The sequence below is a fragment of the Silurus meridionalis genome, chromosome 22 (assembly GCF_014805685.1).
Source record: "Silurus meridionalis isolate SWU-2019-XX chromosome 22, ASM1480568v1, whole genome shotgun sequence".
NCBI classification, from domain to species: domain Eukaryota; kingdom Metazoa; phylum Chordata; class Actinopteri; order Siluriformes; family Siluridae; genus Silurus; species Silurus meridionalis.
The window spans coordinates 15278042-15299201 of record NC_060905.1 but is presented as its reverse complement, the minus strand read 5'-3'; the positions used below and the strand labels follow the sequence as shown (position 1 = coordinate 15299201).

The window sequence follows — 21160 nt, the reverse complement described above, 5'->3', positions numbered from 1 at the left end:
ACAATAAATTAACAATTTCCAATGAGCAAATTGTTTTAAATAATTTTTTATTTAATTAATTAAAAAAAACCCTCTGATTTATGACCTACTGTACTTAAGTAGATTTATCTGGTATCAGTACTTATTTTTACTAATTATTTACTTAATTAGTTAATTAATTACTATTTTTTTTTTTTTTAAATGTTTACGCTCACTCTACATTTTTTTACACAAGAATCTGTACTTTTTACTTCTTACATTTTTAAAACAGGCTTGTTAATTCAGTTTTTATAATTTTTTTCTTTGTGCAACGTTTTCAGCCCATCAACCTATTTCTTGTCATTGCGTGGCTTTTTTAACTTACCACTTGTGTATCATTTCCTGGCTCTCACACACCACAGACTTAAGCCAGCCTACAAAGCTAACAACGAGCAAGGCAGAAGGCAACAAAAAGTATGGGGGTAACGTGGATGAGACAGAGGGAGTCGGTGATGAAAACATGTCAGAGATCAGAGACATTCCTCATCACTTGATCATCATCTTTGCTCTGCCTGTTTTATATGGTGGTTGTTCAGCCTGGATACAATCATTAGAAAACGAAATTTGAAATTCTTCTGTATAATATATTAATATGATGTGAGGTCCAGTTACAGCGTGACACTAAAAAAAGTAATAGTTCTTCTTCTTCTGTCACCACAGCAAATCATCCGTCTCCACACTACTCTGTCCTCTACATCTGCCTCTTTCACACCAATATTACCTGCATGTCTTCCCTCACCACATCCATAAACCTCCTCTTTGGTCTTCCTCTTTTTCTCCTTCCTGGTGGCTCCATCCTCAGCATTCTCCTACCGATATACCCCATGTCCCTCCTCTGCACATGTCCAAACCATCTCACCTCCCTCACTTTGTCCTCAAAACGTCCTACATGCACTGTCCATCCTCATCACTCCCAATGAAAATCTCAACATCTTCAGCTCTGCTACCTCCAACTCCATCTCCTCTCTTTTACTCAATAAAACAGGTAATAGTAATGGTTACTTTTTACTTAAGTACGTGTCAGAGCCCAAACTTCTTTACTTTAACCTCGAGTGAAAAGGTGTAGTCAGTACTTTAACTTTTATGAGTCTTTTAAAACATGAGTATCTGTACTTCTACTTAAGTAAAGGATGTGTTTTTTTGCTATCTCTGGCTATGTCTATCATCAAACACAGTGTTTGATCTACCCAATGAGAGCTTAGCTGAGGCATATCCCAGCCTCGGTGTATCCCAGATTCACCTCTAAGACATGAAAATGATTTCCACTCTTAGGATCGTTGTTAAAAAGCTACTTAAAGCTACTAAAAAACCTTTGGTACATTACATTTAATTTCTCAACCCAAGCACTTAATTACCATTAAAACACACTAATTATTAAATGTTTATGAATATATTTTGGCCAAACTTTGTTTCTAACTGAATTCATTGTAACATTGAGTCTAATATTAGCATTTTATCCTATTTTTTAAGACTTTCATTCTTTAAATTAGTGATTTGCTGCATCTTGGATCAAGTCCTTGAAATGATGTTGTGCTTTATGTATTGGACATGTTCATCTTAAAAGCACAAGTATTCATGATATATTTTATTATCAAGTAATAATGTTCACTGGACAAACACAAGTGCTATACTTTTAACAGTAGTTAAATGCATTAAAGATCTTTACAATCACCTCAAGGTGATGAAGTAACTGTTACTAGTGGAAAAAGTGTGAAGGTGGTTTATGTCCAGTGTAACTCCAGTGTGATATGTGCAGATTTTAGTAGAACATGCTGCACAGCTCAGCTCCTTGGCCATCTTTGAAACACATTTCCTCTTACATGCTCCTCCCCTTCAATGCTTTACTTTCTTTGACTTTAGAACAGTTATTCCAGCAGTGACTAATATTTTACTGGCACAGCTCTCAAAAGTCCTGTGAAAAAATGCACAGCAGCAGACGCCATTTTGACAAAGCTTGTTTCGCACTGGGTTCATCGAATGAAGCCTAGAAAGCTATCAAACATGGACGGACATTAATATGTCAGAAAAGTGCAGACAAAAGACAAGATTTTATATATATATATATATATATATATATATATATATATATATATATATATATATATATATATATATATATATACCTCCAGGACAATTATTTTAATGCTCAGAACACACACCTAGGAGAAAAACAGTTTAATCAAAGCTCTTACCTAGCTCAAGTGTATTAAGAACTAAATGTTAAAAAAAAACAGTTCCCCAGGAATTACATTGTTGAGATAATTGAGAAGTCGAATTGTCAAAACCTGTGCAGGTTTCATAGAGAATGTGTTTAATTGCATGTGTGTGTGTGTGTGTGTGTGTGTGTGTGTGTGTGTGTGTGTGTGTGTGTGTGTGTGTGTGTGTGTGTGTTCCCCTGCACATGCTGGCTTTGTAAGGTGGTTAGAAATGCCTAGCCCATGAACCTTCCCATGCAATTAACTAATGAAACAGTTGGAGATGCAGTTACAGTATTCTGGAGTTCATTACAGCAGTTGAGAGTAAACATGGTTGTATTATTACTGCATAATAACTGCAGAGACGTGCTGTTTTTTCTGGAGGCCCTAAATAGAGTGAGCAGTAAACGTGTCTCTTGAAACAAGCTGGTGGTATATCTAAAACTTGCTCATGTAATGTTTTCTATATGAGAAATGTGTCCAGGTTTAATAGTCAAACAATTAGAAGGTGGGATCTGTACCAAACAATGTAGCATGTGGGGCATATAAATGTAGTTGATCGGTTTTATATATATAATATTCTGTTCTATATAAAAAAAGTTAATTAATTGTTAATTATATAATACAGAAGTTATAAAATGTCTGTTTTGGATTTGAAGAGTAGTTTCACTGATTACTGAGTGGCATTAAAGATGCAGTGGAAAGTGGAACAGATGTTCATAGTGAGTTCCTCCGGCTCCGCATTGTGTAGAGAGTATAGATTGGTGAAGCGTGGCAGTGGACATGTCTGGTCCTGTTGTCTGCTTGGAGCTGTATGTGTGCTTCAACTCTGAGAACTGAAACTGGATCTCTCTCACCTGCTTTTAACTGCATGATCTGAACCTATAGGCTAAATGACATATCCAGTTCAGTGCCATGCTTTGTGACAATGATTTTCAGCTCAGAATATACATGAGCTAAAAGGAAAAAAATGCAAAAATGCAAATGCAAAATTGTACCTGGATCAAGTGTATTAAGAAGTGACATTGAAATGGTCGAATTGTTAAAACCTGTGGAGGCTTCACAATAGAATGCGTGATTACAGAAGTGCGCACGGTTAAAATATAAAAAGCAAACGTACTCAGGAGTAATAAAGAAATACATTTCTAAAAAGAAAATGACTCAAAAAAGCTCCACACGATCGTCTTTGCACCGCATCTGCCTGACGCACCGGATCTGGTTTCTCCAAAACGCTGCGTAAAAGCGCGCATCTTCCTCCCGGGTGCCACCGTGTGCCACTGGGTACCACTGTGTGCACGAGCCTAAACCTGTCCTAAACACTAAAAGGTCTAAACTGCTAAACCCTGTGAAGTGACGTCTCACTGATATAGCTAGACCCCCAATATTCAGCCTGGGACCAAAGGAGGAAAAAAAAGGAAAGCGCACAAGGCTTTCGGATCTCGTCTGTGTCCACGTCCTCAAAAGAATGGATCTAATTAAATCGTTGCCCTCGTCATCACGAGGAGAAGTTTGCCAAAGTTTGCGGGGAGTGGGCAGGGACCGCGGGCGGTCACGTGACCAGCGCAGGGCCGTTCTCAACTCAGGAGCGCTCTGGAGATGCCCACATCCGATTGGTCCAACAGCGGCTCCTCGACGCGCAGTCAGAGGAACCTCCTGCCGTATAAATAGGGCTGATAGGACTTTGTTATTCCAGCATCACAGCAGCAGGTTCCCGCTAAGTTTGGAGTTTAACTTTGCGTCATCGCGTATGCCTGCTTGAAGAAAGTGGGAAAAAAACCAGGCACCGCGGCACAAGGAGTCTGCATGTCGGACTAGACATGCTCAGCTTTGTGGATACCCGGATTCTGTTGCTGCTTGCAGTGACATCGTACCTTGCGTCATGCCAATGTAAGTTGCAAATGTGCTTCTTCTGCTTTTTTCCCCCCCCTCTTTTTTTTCTTTCTTCCCAAGGACCATTAACACTCATTTTATTTCTGTGGTGACTGAGGATTGCTGCTTGTGCTGCCCCTGTATCTGGAGTTGACCTGAAGGACAGCTATTCACGTCACAAAAAAAAAAGAGAGAGAGAGAAAATTATGAAAATTAAGGATTCTCGTGCGTTTAAAGGATGCTTCGTGATTGATTTTTTTACCGTGGATATTTCACCTTTTCAAATTGCAAATGAAGACTTGATTGCAGTAGCTGAGTCACTCTGCAGTAAAATAAAATTTGCTTTAAAGAATGCACTTAGATTGATCTTACAGACTTTAGTTTGGGCGTCGCAAGTTTTTTCCTCCTGTATATGAACGTTTATTATAGGCATAGGAAACGAACTCATGCGCCCCCTGCTGGACAATTTACGTAGTAGCATATTATGGTATTCTGCATTCTGCCTAAAGGTTTCTTTGGCGATTAAGTCGCAGTTTAGTTCCAATAAATGATATTAAAACAGAAAAAAAGAATAGAGGGAAGTATAAAATAATCATTACTTTTAAACTGACATATAATATCTTATCATTTAAGATTTTTTACTGAAATTACTAAAATAAACTAAATAAAATAACAAATCTAAAAGCCCCCTCATAGACTTTTTTACGTCATTTTTATTTAAAAACGTATAAAAATTTCACACTTTATTAAAATTAATTTCCTTTTTTTCTAACTAGTTTGCGGCTAAATGTTTTTACTTGCGCCAGAGAAATGTAACGCACCCCTAGGCGCCATCTAGTGGAGATATAGTGACATAGCGGCGCCGCCCTAGAGTGCATGCTGCTGTTACACAGCGCCCCCTATGGTAGACTTTAGTACTAGGTAAGGGGTAGGGCGAAGCAGGGTTTAGGGGTGCATTAGCTCCGCCCACAAGGCCACTCATCAGTCAGGCTGACTGTATGACCCTGAAATAAGTGGACATAGTTTATCCGGAAGACATAAACACACCAACAGCAATTTGTGATGTTGTTTACATGGGCCTCTCAAATTATTTCTTTCCTATTTTTGATTGGAATATTTTTATTTTATTCATTATGTGCAATAATAGTCATAATAAAAATCATTAATAATAACAATAATATAATAATGCAGATGTTTGATGTATTTTCTGGCATGCATAATTTAAGACATAAGGCTGGCATTTTACCAGAATAAAAAAGTTATCTCAATTGATGATGATGATGATGATGATGATTATTACTCTCCAAATTCAACATTTTGCATTTTCAAGGTATTTTACCGAAGAAAAAAAACACCTGCTCGACAAAGAGGCTCTCAATTCTACAACAAAATAAAGATATAACAATATTCAAGAGTCCTCAAATGACAGCATACAGTAGCTTGAAAGTTTCAAAAACTTGGAAAGTTATTGTACAGTTTTAAGCAGCAATTATTGGACAAATACAATGAAATTCTACTCTTAAAATGTATTTACAAATGTTAGTATATTTAACATTTAATGCCAAAGCATTGAGTCTATAGATGATGTTTTCTAACTGGTCATTTCTCTTTTCTCCTCTCTCTCTCTCTTTCTCTCTTTCTGTCTCTTCTCCTGCTCTCCTGCTCCATCTCATCAAAGCGGTTAGTACATTTTCATGCAATGTTTCTTCAGTAGTTGTGCAATAGAAATTCTTACCTATTTCTCTTCCCATAAGGATATTCAGTGAACAGATCCATGTCTCAGACCCAGTCTCAGATATGCCACAGTATTCTGTGTTATCGAGAGATTTCAGCAGTGCAATTTTTTTCCTTCTTTCTGTCAAAAAGAGTCTGAAGGTCCGATTGGCTCAGGTGAATGTCAGTGAAATCAGAAACCACTCACTTCTCCTGGGCAGGCCGCTTGGGTACAATGGACCCCTTTTAGATGGCAGTCTGAAGGGGAGGCCTTTAAAGAATCAACATGGCTGAGAAATTTCTAACAGGAGTACTGCTGAATACAACACAGCCAACAAGTAGAAAATATATTGCTTATAATCATTTACTATTGGCCATATCTAGAATTTAAAACGAAGGAAGACTGTTCACTGAAATATCACACTTTTAATTAACAAAATATTTAACAGATACTTATTAAAGAAAAATCCAAACAAGTACTTCTTGTTCCATTAAGCATCTTTGCGCAATATATATTACGTGATGGTCACATGGTCTAATGACTATCACAAGGCATTGTGGAACGACTAATCACAAGGCTAATCACTACACATTTATTCTAACCAGCACGTAAATAGCATTTGAGCATGCATGCTTCATACAGAGAGCTTCAGTTAGTGAGCACTAACATGCATGTGCTAGTGAGATGAGATAATGCAGCCCTACAGTTAAACATCAGATAAAATAAGAAAAGATGGCATAAATAAATCTTGCATTTATTTATCTCTTTTTTTGTCTAGGCTTACGTGAAGGTGAGCATGAACCATTATGGTCATAGTTATATATGTAGCTTGGGGCATGTGTGAATTGAGTTCATGGTTCTACAAATTGGCTTAATACGGTCATGCATAACTCAAATGAAAGACATGAAACCAGCTCACATATCCCCGCAACTAGCGTTAAAGCTAGTACACTATGAACGCTATCTTCTGTGAAAACTCAACTGAGTTCTGCTTGTGCAACTGAATGAAGGCATGATAACAAATGTTTTAAGTAAAAGCATTTTCTTCCAGTTGGTGATTATCTTTTTTTCCCTCCAATATTAAACAGGGACCAAGGGGAGATAAAGGACCTAGAGGTGACAGGGTAAGTCAGGAACTATAATTCCTCAAGATGTGAGATCATTCATTTATTGTTTGAAGGGATGAATGAGGGATGAAAATCAAATCATATCTTCAGTCATAATACATCATAATAACCATCATGTGTCTATAGGTATAACATGAATCCTGTATATTGCTTTATTTGTGTTATTATTTTTTATCACAACAAAAGATCTTTTCAAACAACAGAACTATGGCACTTAGAAACACTATTATGTCACCTGTACTACATAATAAAAAACTTCAGAGCATGACCTGGTCAGAGTTAATAGTCTAGATGTAGGCTGGACAGTTATATATATTTTTACATTCAGAGTCTAATATCAGTTTTCTCTACTAGGGTCCTAAAGGACCTGATGGCAGACCTGGCAAACCTGGACTTCCTGGGCCTGCCGGCCCCCCTGGCCCCCCTGGTCTTAGTGGAGTAAGTTTTCAATACTTAACGGTTTTTATCTGTTTGTTTTAAAATGAACAGATGTTTGAGATGTACTGATCTTAAGAGTATTTGAATCCCAGCATCCTATTGACCCGTTTTGTCTGCAAAAAAAAGTGATTACCTTTTAACTCTTTGACCGATTGACCTTTGAACTTAAATACTTTCATTGTTTTTGTTTAAGCCAAGAGTTGTACTAGATTTTATCTGGCATACAGCACTGCAATATTTCTTTATACTTTATTATCATTTTAGAATAAGATATTTGATATATATTATTTTTTTGTAGCAATCTGAACTTGTCAGGGGGAAAAATGCTAATTTGCCTCACTTTTGAACAGAACTTTGCTGCTCAGTATGATGGCTCTAAAGGACCCGAACCTGGCCCTGGACCTATGGTGAGTGCTTGAGGTTCAGCCTGAACACAATTAACCATAGCTCATACAGACAATACATGAATGAATGAATATATTAATAATAAAGAATACTCATGTAACACTCATTCATCTTCCTCTGTAAAGGGTTTGATGGGACCTCGAGGCCCTTCTGGACCACCTGGTTCTCCTGTAAGTACCCCTTCTGACCAATTCTGTTCTATTTTTTTATTATAGCTTAATTGCAGCATTTCTGATGATTAAAGAATGTTTGTTTTAAAATATAGGGACCTCAGGGACTCCAGGGACATGCTGGTGAGCCTGGAGAGCCTGGACAGAGTGTAAGGAAACTGGTTTATACTCAGTTTATTAACACAGACAGAAACAAAACAGACTATGATCTTTAACAAATGGCTGCTTTTATTTAATATCAGGGACCAGTTGGACCTCGTGGACCCCCTGGACCTCCTGGCAAAGCTGGTGATGATGTAAGTGGAAAAAAACAACAAAAAAACAATATATATATAAATGAAATTCTGGTTTAACTAATGTGCACATCTGATAACATGTTCTGTAACTTTTATTCAGGGTAACAATGGCAGACCTGGACAACCTGGTGACAGGGGTACACCTGGCTCCCAGGTAAAACCAACATCAATTCACTGCACTTGTAGTATACTTGTAGGATGTATGCAGTATACATGATCAGTTAATGATTATCTCAGCCCTACAACATATATACTTATTTCCTAGTCAGTCATGACTCCATCATCAGGATGATAAACGATTAGTGTTATACAGTTTATTTTTAAACAGAACTGTAACACTATATCTGAAGAGATATAGCTGATAACAATAAAAATTGGGTTGAAAACACTAATGACCTATTCATTTGCTTAACAGGGTGCTCGTGGTTTCCCAGGAACTCCTGGACTTCCAGGCATGAAGGGACACAGAGTGAGTAACATGTGGATAAATACATATATAGTATTTTCTAAGGAAAAAATATTAATATTTATATATACATTTTGTGAGATGCCTGCTTCTATTAAATTATTATTTTTTTTATTTTTATTAAAGGGCTACAATGGTCTTGATGGACGTAAAGGAGAGCCTGGTGAAACTGGAGCTAAGGTAAAATTAGAGATGAACTGATTTATTTATCTCACACTCAAAAAGATTCAGTTTTAAACATTAAAACTACAGTTTTACTGTATAGGTAACACATCCCAAGCATGTCATTCAGTAATTCATCTGAAAGCACGTTATCTGCTGTAATTTTAGTGGAACCAAGAAGCAAGTAGCTAAAATCTGGACACTTGAGAGGTCCTGAATGTTAAGGGATCAATACATATTTCACATACAGCAAATTTTTCATTCTGGGGGGGCCTTAACACCACCAAACTTTCAGTTGCACCCATTTGTTTGTTTTTTTACAGATGACCTTTAATGCTTATAGAGTTTGTACCCATTTGTGCTATTTTTCCTCTTTTAGGGTGAGAACGGTGCTCATGGTGCAAATGGAACCCCTGGACAAAGAGTAGGTTATGATCTTATATGATCTCTTTATCTAATGGAAGCATATTATTCATTTTGCAATTTTGTCAGAAATAAAAAGTATAAATTGTCCTCATAATACACACGTTTTCTTTAGGGTGGACGTGGTCTGCCTGGCGAGAGAGGTCGTGCTGGTCCTGGTGGTCCAGCTGGTGCCCGTGGTGCTGATGGTAACACTGGCCCTTCTGGCCCTGCTGTGAGTATTTCACCTTCGACTTTTCCTGTGTCTGAATTTACAGTTCCTAAGGTCCAGTCTAACACTATTTTGTCTGTGATCTTCCTTATCAGGGTCCTCTTGGAGCTGCTGGCCCTCCAGGTTTCCCTGGTGCCCCTGGACCTAAAGTATGTATTTTTGTTCAAATCTTAGAAATAATGTCAACTATCAATTGCAAATTAATACGTTTGCATCCTAAATGTGTTATTTGCATGTCTGTATGATTGATCTTTAATTGCTTTAGCTGCATTATTGTAAAATCAATCCTGCAAGTTTTTTTTCTGATTCCATTATTGTTTGACAGGGAGAGATTGGAGGTGCTGGTCCCACAGGACCATCTGGACCTCAAGGACAAAGAGGAGAGCCTGGACCAAATGGTGTTGCTGGTCCAGTTGGTCCTCCTGTAAGCATGCTTACTAGTTAAATTAAAGCAATGTTTTCATCATGTTTATGTTCTGACTGACTTGTATTTTTTTCCTTCTTTAGGGTAACCCTGGTGCTAATGGTATCAACGGTGCTAAGGGAGCTGCCGTAAGTATTCAGCGAGACTTTATTTGAGTGAAAGAATGACAGTAATGAGTTTAATTGGATGTGAAATGCTATAACACCAGCCAAGACAGGGCAAGTTCATATAAACAGCACATTCGATATGCACAATCAAAAGCAACACAATGTAGTGTTTCCTACAGCAGGGCCTTTAAGATTATCCACAAGTCCATTTTTTTTTTTTTTCTCACTCTCAACACATATACCATATTTCCAGTGTTTAGCTTTGTTAAATCATGTTAGATGATGGGGAGAGTAAAATTGTAGATGCTCAAAGAAGTTCAAGATGATTGGTTTGGTAATGATGTCACAACAGATACATGCATTATATGGATCAGGCTGGATAAAATAGATTGAGATCAAATGAATCAGTGAACCAGGGGCACTCTAGAATATCAAAGACAATAAAAAACAAACTCGGAGATCATACAAATTACGTTAAAATGTTAATTAAATATTAAGTGTCTTGCATGCGTCTTAAATTCGTTGCTAGTATTGTGATTCTCCAAAATAAAAATAGACGCTGAAAACAGTAATTTTAGATATATAATATGCATATTCGTATCACCAAGATTTCTTGAGAAACCCATGTTCTTAAGTGCATATTTAGATAACATACAATTTAGTTTTTCCTTACCATGTTGAAAAGAAATGTTTGAAAAATGTATTTTGATACACTTTTTATTTACTTGATTTAAATTATATGGGTGATCTTGCAGGGCCCTGCTGGAGTTGCTGGTACCCCTGGATTCCCTGGACCAAGAGGAGGCCCTGGCCCCCAGGGACCTGCTGGAGCATCTGGCCCCAGAGGCCTTACTGTAAGTTCCAACTAACCAGACCAAATTCTGCTATGTACATTGTTTTTTATTATGCTAGACAGTTCTGATCGATCTATTCATTCCTTATGTTTATTAGGGTGACCCCGGCCTCGTCGGAGGAAAGGGAGATTCTGGTTCCAAGGGTGAGCCTGTAAGTATAATTATTCCTTGTAATTATGTTCCTCAGTATATGTTAAAGAACAGGTGTTTACTGGGTGGTTGTGCTTTCCTAATCTTCTTTTTGTGCTTGTTGTGTGCAGGGTAATGTTGGACCTCAAGGACTCACTGGTGCTCCTGGTGATGAGGGTAAGCGAGGCTCAACTGGTGAGCAGGGTGCAACTGGACCTCTTGGTCTGCGTGGACCCAGAGTGAGTAATGCTTTTTTTAACCAAATAGGTAAAATCCTAATTTCACATGTATTTGCTCATTTCTGTGATATCATATATGCTAATTTCTGTTATACTTTTTGCATATAGGGAGCTGCTGGAACTCGTGGTCTTCCAGGTCTGTCTGGTAGAGGAGGACCAATGGTTAGTTAATTATGCTTACATCATATACATACCTAATTAATGCATGTCTGTAAAGTTAGAACATTGGTCATAAAAATTACAGGACATATGACAAAGTGATTTGACCTATTTGCAATGAGTTCAGCCTGCTTTAGTATATGAAAGAGAAGAAGAACAGTAATTAATAAAGATATGTGGTAATATTGACTTATAAACCTTGTGCTTTTAGGGCATGCCCGGTGCAAGGGGTTCTGCTGGTGCTCCTGGTGGACGTGGATCTCCTGGTGATGCTGGCCGCCCTGGTGAGGCTGGTCTAGTTGGAGCCAGAGTAAGTATATTACCTACCTATACATTTAAAAAAAAAATAAAATGAGTTATTAATTGTCTCATAAATATAAAGTCTGGCAGTGCAAAATAGTATTCCCTTCTGTTTATAAATGATTTAGATATGATATATATATATATATATATATATATATATATATATATATATATATATATATGTGTGTGTGTGTTGTTGAGCCAAAAAAATGTACAACTATTGCAACACTGCAAATTAAATCTTGAAATATATTTGGAGAAATACATACAAAGGCTTTTCAATGTATTAAATACATAATAATCTTCCATTCATTTGCCTTTTAAGGACAGTCATAGCTAGGTGGCAGATTATCTGGCAAATGCTTGCGGTCATTATACATATTTTAAGTTGTTGAACTAGACAATAGAAAATAATGCATATTGTATATAATATCATTTGCTGTCTGCTTATAGGGTCTCCCTGGTAGCCCTGGAAGCAGTGGACCCCAAGGAAAGGAGGGACCTGCTGTAAGTGTTCTCCAATAATGCATCACAAACACTTTGTTAATAAGTCAATTCCTTTCAAGAACTGCTGAGGTATAAACAAAAGTGCTACTGTGGATCCCCATCTCCAGGGTCCCTCTGGTCAAGATGGCCGCAGTGGACCTCCTGGCCCAACTGGACCCAGAGGCCAGCCTGGTAACATTGGATTCCCCGGCCCTAAAGGACCTTCTGTACGTTCCATTTTGTACATTACAACATTAAGTAGCAGCAAAAATTTGACAACTGACTAATTCCATCATATTCTACATCTGTCTCTAGGGTGAGCCTGGCAAACCTGGAGAGAAGGGACCTGCTGGTGCTACCGGTCTAAGAGTAAGCATCTTAAAATTTCATGTCACTTCTATAAGCATCAATGCTGGACTATTTTTATATGTTAATATAACTGTCTACTCATCGAGTCATATTTGTTATTCTAGGGCCCTCCTGGTCCTGATGGCAACAATGGACCTGCTGGAGCTGTTGGAGCTACTGTAAGTAGGCATAACAAAAACAGGAAATTACCAGCCTAGCCTAGCCAATACCAGCCTAGCCTAGCCAATACTAGCCTAACATCAGTGTGGTAACATCTGATGGTAATAACAATTTGTCTTTGGTTCGCAGGGTGGTTCTGGTGAGAAGGGTGAGGCAGGACCCGCTGGTGCTCCTGGTTTCCAGGTGTGTATCTGAACAGTTTCTTTCCCATGGCACTCAGTTTGTAACAAATAAGTAAAATCTAGCAATTTACTATACTACGGTATATCCCACAGTATGTTAGGCCGATTGATTCCTAATTATTAGTTATGTAAATTCAACGTTTTAACAACCCTATTCTAAACATTGACCAATATTCAGATTCATAGTGGCATAGAGTTGAAATTGGTCTTTATAATAAATTGCACTGTAGAAGTGTTATTCCATTTGTCTGTGTGAGTTATGAGCTCCATCGTTTATCTTCACAGGGTCTTCCTGGACCTGCTGGACCAGTTGGTGAGACAGGCAAACCCGGAGACAGAGTAAGATCTTCATAAAATATCAATGATAATACAAATAATTCTTTTATTTTATTATATAAAAATTAGACCATTATATTTAAGAATATGTTGCATGCTCAATACCTCACTAAAAATAAAAGAATAAAGATGTACATAGTCATTTTCCAATACAGTAACCATCATATTTTTTTTGGGCATGAAACATGCATCAGTGCCATATATTCAGTTTAATTTCTTTTTAGGGTATTCCTGGAGACCAAGGTATTGCTGGAACTGCTGGTGGCAAGGTATTGTTTTCATCATTGTATTGAACATACACATAATTCACAGGTAAATGCCTAAATTTAAAGATCAGTTTCTGACCATCTTTTTGCACCTATGTTCATTTCCTGTAGGGAGAGCGTGGTAATCCTGGACCTGCCGGTGCTTCTGGTGCCCAGGGACCCATTGGTGCTCGTGGAGCTTCTGGTGCTCCTGGCCCTGATGGAAGCAAGGTAATCTAGTTTATCTACACCACTGATGTAATCACTCTTTATACTGATTTTGACACCAAATGTATTATTGATTAGAAGTATGATATATGCATACAAACTTTTAGCTCTGTGTTAAAGTGTCCTGATATTGTACTGATTCCATACTGCAACACACAATTTTCAGCCATTTCTATCTTTTTTTCTATAGGGTGAGCCTGGTGTTGCTGGTCTTCCTGGTGCTACAGGTCCTCAGGGAGCTGTTGGCATGCCCGGTGAGCGTGGTGGTGCTGGTACTCCTGGACCCAAGGGTGAGAAGGTCAGTTGTGGAGAAAGCCATCTCTCACACTTTTAAACACAATGCATCCTTAGAGCAAGAACTACCGTTTTAGCTCTGGGTTGTCAGTCAGGACTTTTCAAGGTGAATAATAATAATATTTAACATTATTCAAGCAATAATGTTAGATAGTGGTATATGTTTTGATAAAAAGATCTAATTTTTCTTTTCTTTTTTTTTAAATAGGGTGAGCCTGGATACAGAGGCCTAGAGGGCAACTCCGGAAGAGATGGTGCACGTGTAAGTTCCAACTCTGGTTTCTTAAAGAGAAATATCTTCTCAAAGACAAATATTTTTATTGTAAAGGAATTAGTTTGTTCCATATTCTAAATGCCTAAGTTAAAAATTACTTTTTTTTGTTCACCAGGGTGCTCCTGGACCCAGTGGACCTCCTGGACCTGCTGGTGCCAATGGTGATAAGGTAAAAACTATTTTCTCCTTGAATGATCAAACAGAAAAATATCTTTGGCAGTTATATTACAGTTTAATTATGAAACATTCAATAAAAAGTTAGCAAATCATCAGCATGGTCACTATAGTGTAGTATATCTAACCACTATTGCTCTCTCCTCTAGGGGCATCACTCACAGTGAATCTGTCATATTGCCTAAATTAGTTAAAAGTTAGACATGCAGTGAAAATATTACAAAACAAAACAATATTTCACTTTTTATATAATAGTTGGTTTTTTTTACATATGCACAGCAAAACCAAAAAATCACAAGTGAATTGTTACCTCACTGTTGACGAAGAATCAGTGAGGCTGCATGTCGAATAATTTTATCCCAAATAAAAGCATAGTCATCAGTTACCCACAACAATATGTATAAAAACTTGAGTTTATAAAATTGCTGTTGCATAGCAAATGAAATAGCTTTGGATCCTTCATCCACATTTAATTCAAAAAAATTTTATTATGTGATATATGGCTGGTACGTCGCTCTGGATAAGGGCGTCTGCTAAATGCCGCAAATGTAAATGTAAAAAATATTTTCCAACCTGCTGAAATAATTTTCATTCACTGTTCTCTTCCAGGGTGAGTCTGGTTCTGCTGGTCCTGCTGGTCCTGCTGGAGCTCGTGGTCCCTCTGTAAGTAATATTCCTTATAGCAAAATGTGAAAATGCATGTCAGTTTTACAAAGCACTCTGAATATATTTGCCAGAACCATGTTACTACCACTGTGTAGACAGTATATCTAATTTGTGCATCTAATTTCTGTGTAATTATCTGTTTATAGGGAGAGCGTGGTGAGGCTGGCCCTGCTGGACCTCCTGGATTTGCTGGGCCTCCTGTAAGTGCTCATGCATGCCAAAGTTTGTACTAATATGGAACACTTATTTTTCTTTCCAAATTCAACACTTATGGGATTTTCATGGCTCTTGCAGGGTGCTGATGGCCAGGCTGGTGCTAAAGGTGAGAGAGGTACCGCTGGTGGAAAGGGTGACACTGGACCTGCTGGCCCCGCTGGCCCTGCTGGTAACCCTGGACCTGCTGTAAGTTTAAAAGAATATATTAACACAAACACTGAGGACTACTGTCCTTGAGACTAGTTGGTAGCTAGATATTTCAAATGAATTTTATATATAAATCCAATATATACTATATTCTATATGTATACTTTTCTTAATTGAAATATTAAAAAGCTTAGTGTTTCTTATATGTCACTCACACCCTCCTGTCTGGGAGATCATTTAATATGCGGATTCTGAAATGCAGTTTATTTAGTAGGAATTAGAAATTAGGCTGTGATCTAAAGCTAAACCATGAAAGAGCATAAGATATAACAGTAGCATAATGCAATGTTTTATGGTTTCCAGAAAAACAATGATAAATAACAATACAGGCACCATTCCTCAATAACCTGTTGTGTGATATTGTGTTCTATCAGGGTCCCTCTGGTCCTGCTGGCCCCCCTGGTGGTCGTGGTGAGACCGGTCCCCCTGTAAGCTCTTTTACCATTACCATGATACCTTGTATATTTTTATTTTACAAAGTATTTTTCATCTGTAATGTTTAACCTTTGTCTTTTAACTCAGGGTTTGACTGGTTTCCCTGGTGCTGCTGGAAGAGTTGGTCCTCCCGGTCCTGCTGTGAGTTTATATATACATGAAAGCTTCAATTAATGATAAGAAGAGTAATAAGCACAGAAACTCTATGTGGTTTCCAATTTTATCTGTTAAACTGGTTTGATCAAAATGAATTAAACTTGCATCTTTTTAATCTACAGGGTATTGCTGGACCTCCTGGTCCCACTGGTCATGCTGGAAAAGATGGCCCTCGTGGTCCTCGTGGTGATGTTGGACCTGCTGGACCTCAGGGAGAGAATGGCCTGATTGGACCCCCTGGCCCACATGGTGAGAAGGGATCCTCTGGAGAGTCTGGTGCTAAGGTATTTTTCCTTAACATTCCAAATGCACTTTAAATTATACCAGCTCCAAATTACAATAAATATATACACAGATTACAATGGACTATTAAAGCAGAAATCACTGTTGTTATGACTACAGGGACCTCAAGGTATTTCTGGACCTAGTGGTCTGATTGGACCTCAGGGAATCACTGGTCTTCCTGGTGCCAGAGGTGAACGTGGTACTCCTGGTGGTGTTGGTGCTGTTGTAAGTGACTCCATCCTTTTGTAAAGACATTCTGAACTGTGATAATCTAGATTTTATTAGATATTTTAGGCACAGTTGTTGATTTCTGGATGTGTCACTTGTCTACCTTGGCTAACTTTTCCCTTGGGGTATCTGATGTGTTGCTCAGGGTGAGCCTGGTAGAGTTGGACCTGCTGGTTCCCCTGGACCCCGTGGTCCAGCTGGTAACATTGGTCTGCCTGGTATGACTGGTCCTCAGGGAGAGGCTGGACGTGAGGTAAGCTATGTTGTGCTAATTTGTTTACAATGCCAGAATCAGGTTTGGTTATTGTGCAATAGCAGTTATTTTCAAAGTGTATGTTAAAAATGTGTAAAGATTTATAACATCCTAAGAAAAGCCGAGCAAGCTGATTAACTAATAGGCTGTATGGAAAATCGCATATTTTAAATGACTTTCATTTTGGTCTTAATTTATATAATTTATATTTTTTTAATAATTTATACAATAATTTATACTATAGATATTATATATAATTCGACTTAGAGATGTAAATATATAAATGTTACATTGTAACAGTAATTCTCTGTGGAGATTAAAACATCTGGAGCACATCTAAAACATTTGTGGAAGTCTGTTTTTGCTAATCGAATGTATTTAGAGTGCGTGCTTATACTGTTATTTATCACATGATATTTTACATTTTTGCAAATTTCACTTCACCTCTCTGAAATAATAATTAAAAAAAAGCTGATATTTCCACCACAACTATAAAAGGCATGACTTATTTATTATGGTATTGTGCATTTTGTTCTTTATTTATTTATATGTCTTATGTTTATGTCCGTTTAGTTAATGCAAAAATCGTACAGAAAACCCTTGAACAAATTATCTGCAAAAATGCTATACCAATTCTTAGAAAACAGAACACATGACGTTTTGCTCTAAACTTTTTAAATCACACCAAAAATCGCATAGTATCATTTCAAGACGTTTTAATGGGACACTGATTAGAATTACAATGAAACCATCTTATTATATTTTAAAAGTAATTGCATATTGATCTTTCTTTATACTCCTCTATAGGGTAGCCCTGGTAATGATGGACCTCCTGGCCGTCCTGGTCTTGCTGGAGTCAAGGTAAAAGTTAAACAGTAGTAAAAAAAACACCCACGAGATAGGATTAACTATATATATTTATTTAAATGTTTGTTGCCTGAATTAGTAACAGAGTAGTTTAATTGAACTGGACTGTTCTGAAATTACAGGGTGACCGTGGAGAGCCTGGATCTCCAGGCCCAGTTGGAAGTGCTGGGGCTTCTGGACCCTTGGGACCAGCTGGTCCTGCTGGCAGACCTGGTAACCGTGGTGAGAGTGTAAGTGTCCAAACCAGAAACTCATACATGTTAATACAGGTTTATAAAAAGAATTTTGGATCTGTCAGAAAACACTATTTGTGTTTTTTTAGCAGTGTAGTAAAAAAACCTCTGAGCCATTATTGCCAACATGACTGTTTTATGATTGATATGTATTGCCTTCCAATTATGTCCCTTTTCTTTAGGGACCCTCTGGATCTGTTGGACCAGCTGGCCCTGCTGGTGCAAGAGGTGCCCCTGTAAGTAAATTGACTCTAAAATATCAAATGATATTTTAGCTGTTTATTAAAGATGCTGTAACCAATGATACATTTAACATTTCTGTGTGTTATCAACAGGGCTCTGCTGGACCCCGTGGTGAGAAGGGTGTGGCCGGAGACAAAGGAGATAGAGGCATGAAGGGACTGCGTGGACATCCTGGTCTTCAGGGAATGCCTGGCCCCAATGTGAGTTGCCTCATTCTAGCATGAGAGGTTGTCATTTTCCATATAGAAAAAGTATTTTAGGCTCAGCATCAATCTCTACTATAATGTCTGTAATAATTGTTTTACCTTACAGGGACCTAGTGGAGATAGTGGCACAGCTGGTCCTGCTGGGCCTTCTGGACCCAGAGTAAGTAATGTACCTTTTGTTACCAAGCCATTTTTAAATATGGACCTATGAGTTCTGTTCATATTTACATTACATTCTACCTTGTGTAGGGCCCTGCTGGTCCCAGTGGCCCAGCTGGTAAGGATGGTAGACCTGGATCTGCTGGTCCCGTTGGACTTGTTGGACACCGTGGTCCCCCTGGACATGTTGGACCAGTTGTAAGTAGTCATTGGGGATAAAGGGTCGTTAAGGAATGCACTAAACCAATCAAGCATGCAGCCTAAATAGAGTAACTTAATCTGCAGGGACCTCCCGGACCTCCTGGTATTCCCGGACCCCCTGGTGCCGCTGGTGGCGGATACGATATTTCTGGTGGCTATGATGAGTACAGAGCTGACCAGGCTGCTCTCAGGGCTAAGGACTACGAGGTGGATGCCACAATCAAGTCCCTAAACACTCAGATCGACAACTTGCTCTCACCTGAGGGCTCCAAGAAGAACCCTGCCCGCACTTGCCGTGACATCAGGCTGACCCACCCTGACTGGACCAGCGGTGAGTTGATATGCTGATATGTATCTCTTCCGCATCCTAATAAATATGTTCACTACACCTCGTACTTACCTTCAACTCCAACCAAGCTTATAATGTGTGTCTGTTCTCTTTTGCAGGTTTCTACTGGATTGACCCCAACCAGGGCTGCACCATGGATGCCATCAAGGCCTTCTGTGACTTCTCCACAGGTCATACCTGCATTTATGCTCACCCTGAGAGCATTGCTCAAAAGAACTGGTACAGAAGTACCCAGGAGAAGAAGCATGTCTGGTTTGGCGAGACCATCAATGGTGGCACCGAGGCGAGTTTTCTATACAGTTATAGTTCATAGATTTTCTCTTGTTGATTACTTGATTACATGATATTTACATTTGGTTTTTCTTTTCTCACCTCAGTTTGGCTATAATGATGAGACCCTGAGCCCACAATCCATGGCTACACAGCTGGCCTTCATGCGTCTGCTGGCCAATCAGGCTGTCCAGAACATCACCTACCACTGCAAGAACAGCGTTGCCTACATGGATGGTGAGAACGGCAACCTGAAGAAGGCTGTCCTGCTGCAGGGTTCCAATGATGTGGAACTCCGGGCAGAGGGCAACAGCCGCTTCACCTACACCGTTCTGGAGGATGGCTGCACTGTAAGTTCAGTGTTCAATATCAGTGTATCAGTGTACAACCTCTATGTGTGTAATCTCTAAAGACTATGGGTAACTAAAAAAAAAAGCATAATTTTCTGATTTAGATTTCTACCTCTTAAGTTATTTTATTAATTTAAATGCAAAAGTATATTTCAAGTAGTAACTTAAGATGGGATTATTATATAAGGTCAAATTTTAATTGTGCCTATTCAGTAATGTCTTTTACACCATTGTGATTTGATTTTACAGAAACACACTGGCCAGTGGAGCAAGACAGTCATTGAATACAGAACAAATAAACCATCTCGTCTGCCCATCCTCGACATTGCACCTTTGGACATTGGTGGCGCTGATCAAGAATTTGGTCTGGACATTGGCCCAGTCTGTTTCAAATGAATAGACTCAAGATAAGTTAAAAAAAAAAAGAGAGAAAGAAAGAAAATTGAAAAAATCTCTGCCCTTCTTCTCTGTGTTGTTTTTTATACTGAATGCTGATTTCCTCTGCACATCCACTTGCTTAAGCTGGGCTCTATCGGAGAGGACTAATGGACTGAACGGAGAATTGCACAATGCAAATTAATACAGCTGCCCAAAAAGAGATTCTGGGAAACACCATGGTGTGGGACATGCCATCATTTTGTAAAAAATGAAAGAAGTGTAATAAAAATGATGAAAGTATGCATCACTTTGTGGTCTTTATATATCTTCCAAAGAGGAGGTTTAAAACCACAATCTCCAAAAAGGTTTAAACTACCTCATGCCTGTATAAAGAAAATATTACCAGACCTGAACCACATCCTACTTATTGGTACTAAGGCTTCAAGTTCTTTCCTGTGTCAAAGGTGCTCAATCACTTGAAGTGCGGATATATGGTGCTACATTTACAGCTGTGGAGGAAACCACTTTTACTGTATTACTTTGTATTGTCTTTAAGGAGTATTGCACAGGTCCTACTGATAACCCCATTTTTTAAGCAGGTGGAAAATTCCTAAATCTGATGTTTGTCCGGATTACTTTTCATGTTTTGCGTTTGTTTTGTTTTTAGTTTTGTTCGTTTTTCTTTTTTGTTAAAGCATTTAGTTCAACCACAGCCCCCTCCAGTGTTCATACTGACAATCACAATTCATCCATTTGAAAGGGTATTGGAGTCCTCTCTCTCGCAAAATGAACCACAAAGTTTATTGTACCTATTTTGTATATGTGAGATGTTTAAATAAATTGTGAAAAGTTCTGAAATAAAGCATGTCCGATGTTCTAAAACACAACATTTCAAGAGTTAAGTGATTTAAAGTGTTTAGAACAACTGAAAAATCCAATCTCATGAATGTGATATCATGGCTTCAGAACTTTTAACTTGTAGAAGGATTAAGAAAACTGTTC

The 21160-nt window shown here is 38.3% G+C and overlaps 1 protein-coding gene across 2 annotated transcripts; it reads left to right on the top strand.

Annotated features, from left to right (window-relative positions):
- Positions 1–3896: 3896 nt before the first annotated feature.
- On the top strand, positions 3897–20458 carry col1a2 (collagen, type I, alpha 2). Of its 2 annotated transcripts, XM_046834510.1 has the most exons (51): positions 3897–4100; positions 5761–5762; positions 6575–6586; positions 6885–6920; positions 7278–7361; positions 7712–7768; positions 7892–7936; positions 8032–8085; positions 8179–8232; positions 8333–8386; positions 8648–8701; positions 8825–8878; positions 9240–9284; positions 9399–9497; positions 9590–9643; positions 9820–9918; positions 10002–10046; positions 10781–10879; positions 10977–11030; positions 11140–11247; positions 11356–11409; positions 11618–11716; positions 12163–12216; positions 12324–12422; positions 12511–12564; positions 12669–12722; positions 12853–12906; positions 13191–13244; positions 13466–13510; positions 13619–13717; positions 13905–14012; positions 14217–14270; positions 14398–14451; positions 15066–15119; positions 15269–15322; positions 15417–15524; positions 15920–15973; positions 16068–16121; positions 16259–16420; positions 16539–16646; positions 16795–16902; positions 17710–17763; positions 17892–17999; positions 18185–18238; positions 18338–18445; positions 18558–18611; positions 18701–18808; positions 18896–19142; positions 19259–19443; positions 19538–19780; positions 20030–20458. In XM_046834510.1, the coding sequence occupies exons 1-51, from the start codon at positions 4031–4033 to the stop codon at positions 20174–20176; spliced, it is 4071 nt and encodes a 1356-aa protein (XP_046690466.1). In that variant the 5' UTR covers positions 3897–4030; the 3' UTR covers positions 20177–20458. The 2 variants fall into 2 exon arrangements, with proteins under 2 accessions (XP_046690466.1, XP_046690467.1); XM_046834511.1 differs by lacking the exon at positions 6575–6586.
- Positions 20459–21160: the final 702 nt, after the last annotated feature.

Excerpts from the sequence above, each read along its gene's own strand:
- col1a2 (XM_046834510.1), top strand. The coding sequence starts at position 4,031 with ATGCTCAGCTTTGTGGATACCCGGATTCTGTTGCTGCTTGCAGTGACA. Across the intron at positions 13,511-13,618 it reads CTGGAACTGCTGGTGGCAAG|GGAGAGCGTGGTAATCCTGG; the intron begins GTATTGTTTTCA and ends CATTTCCTGTAG. Across the intron at positions 18,239-18,337 it reads CTGGTGCAAGAGGTGCCCCT|GGCTCTGCTGGACCCCGTGG; the intron begins GTAAGTAAATTG and ends TGTTATCAACAG.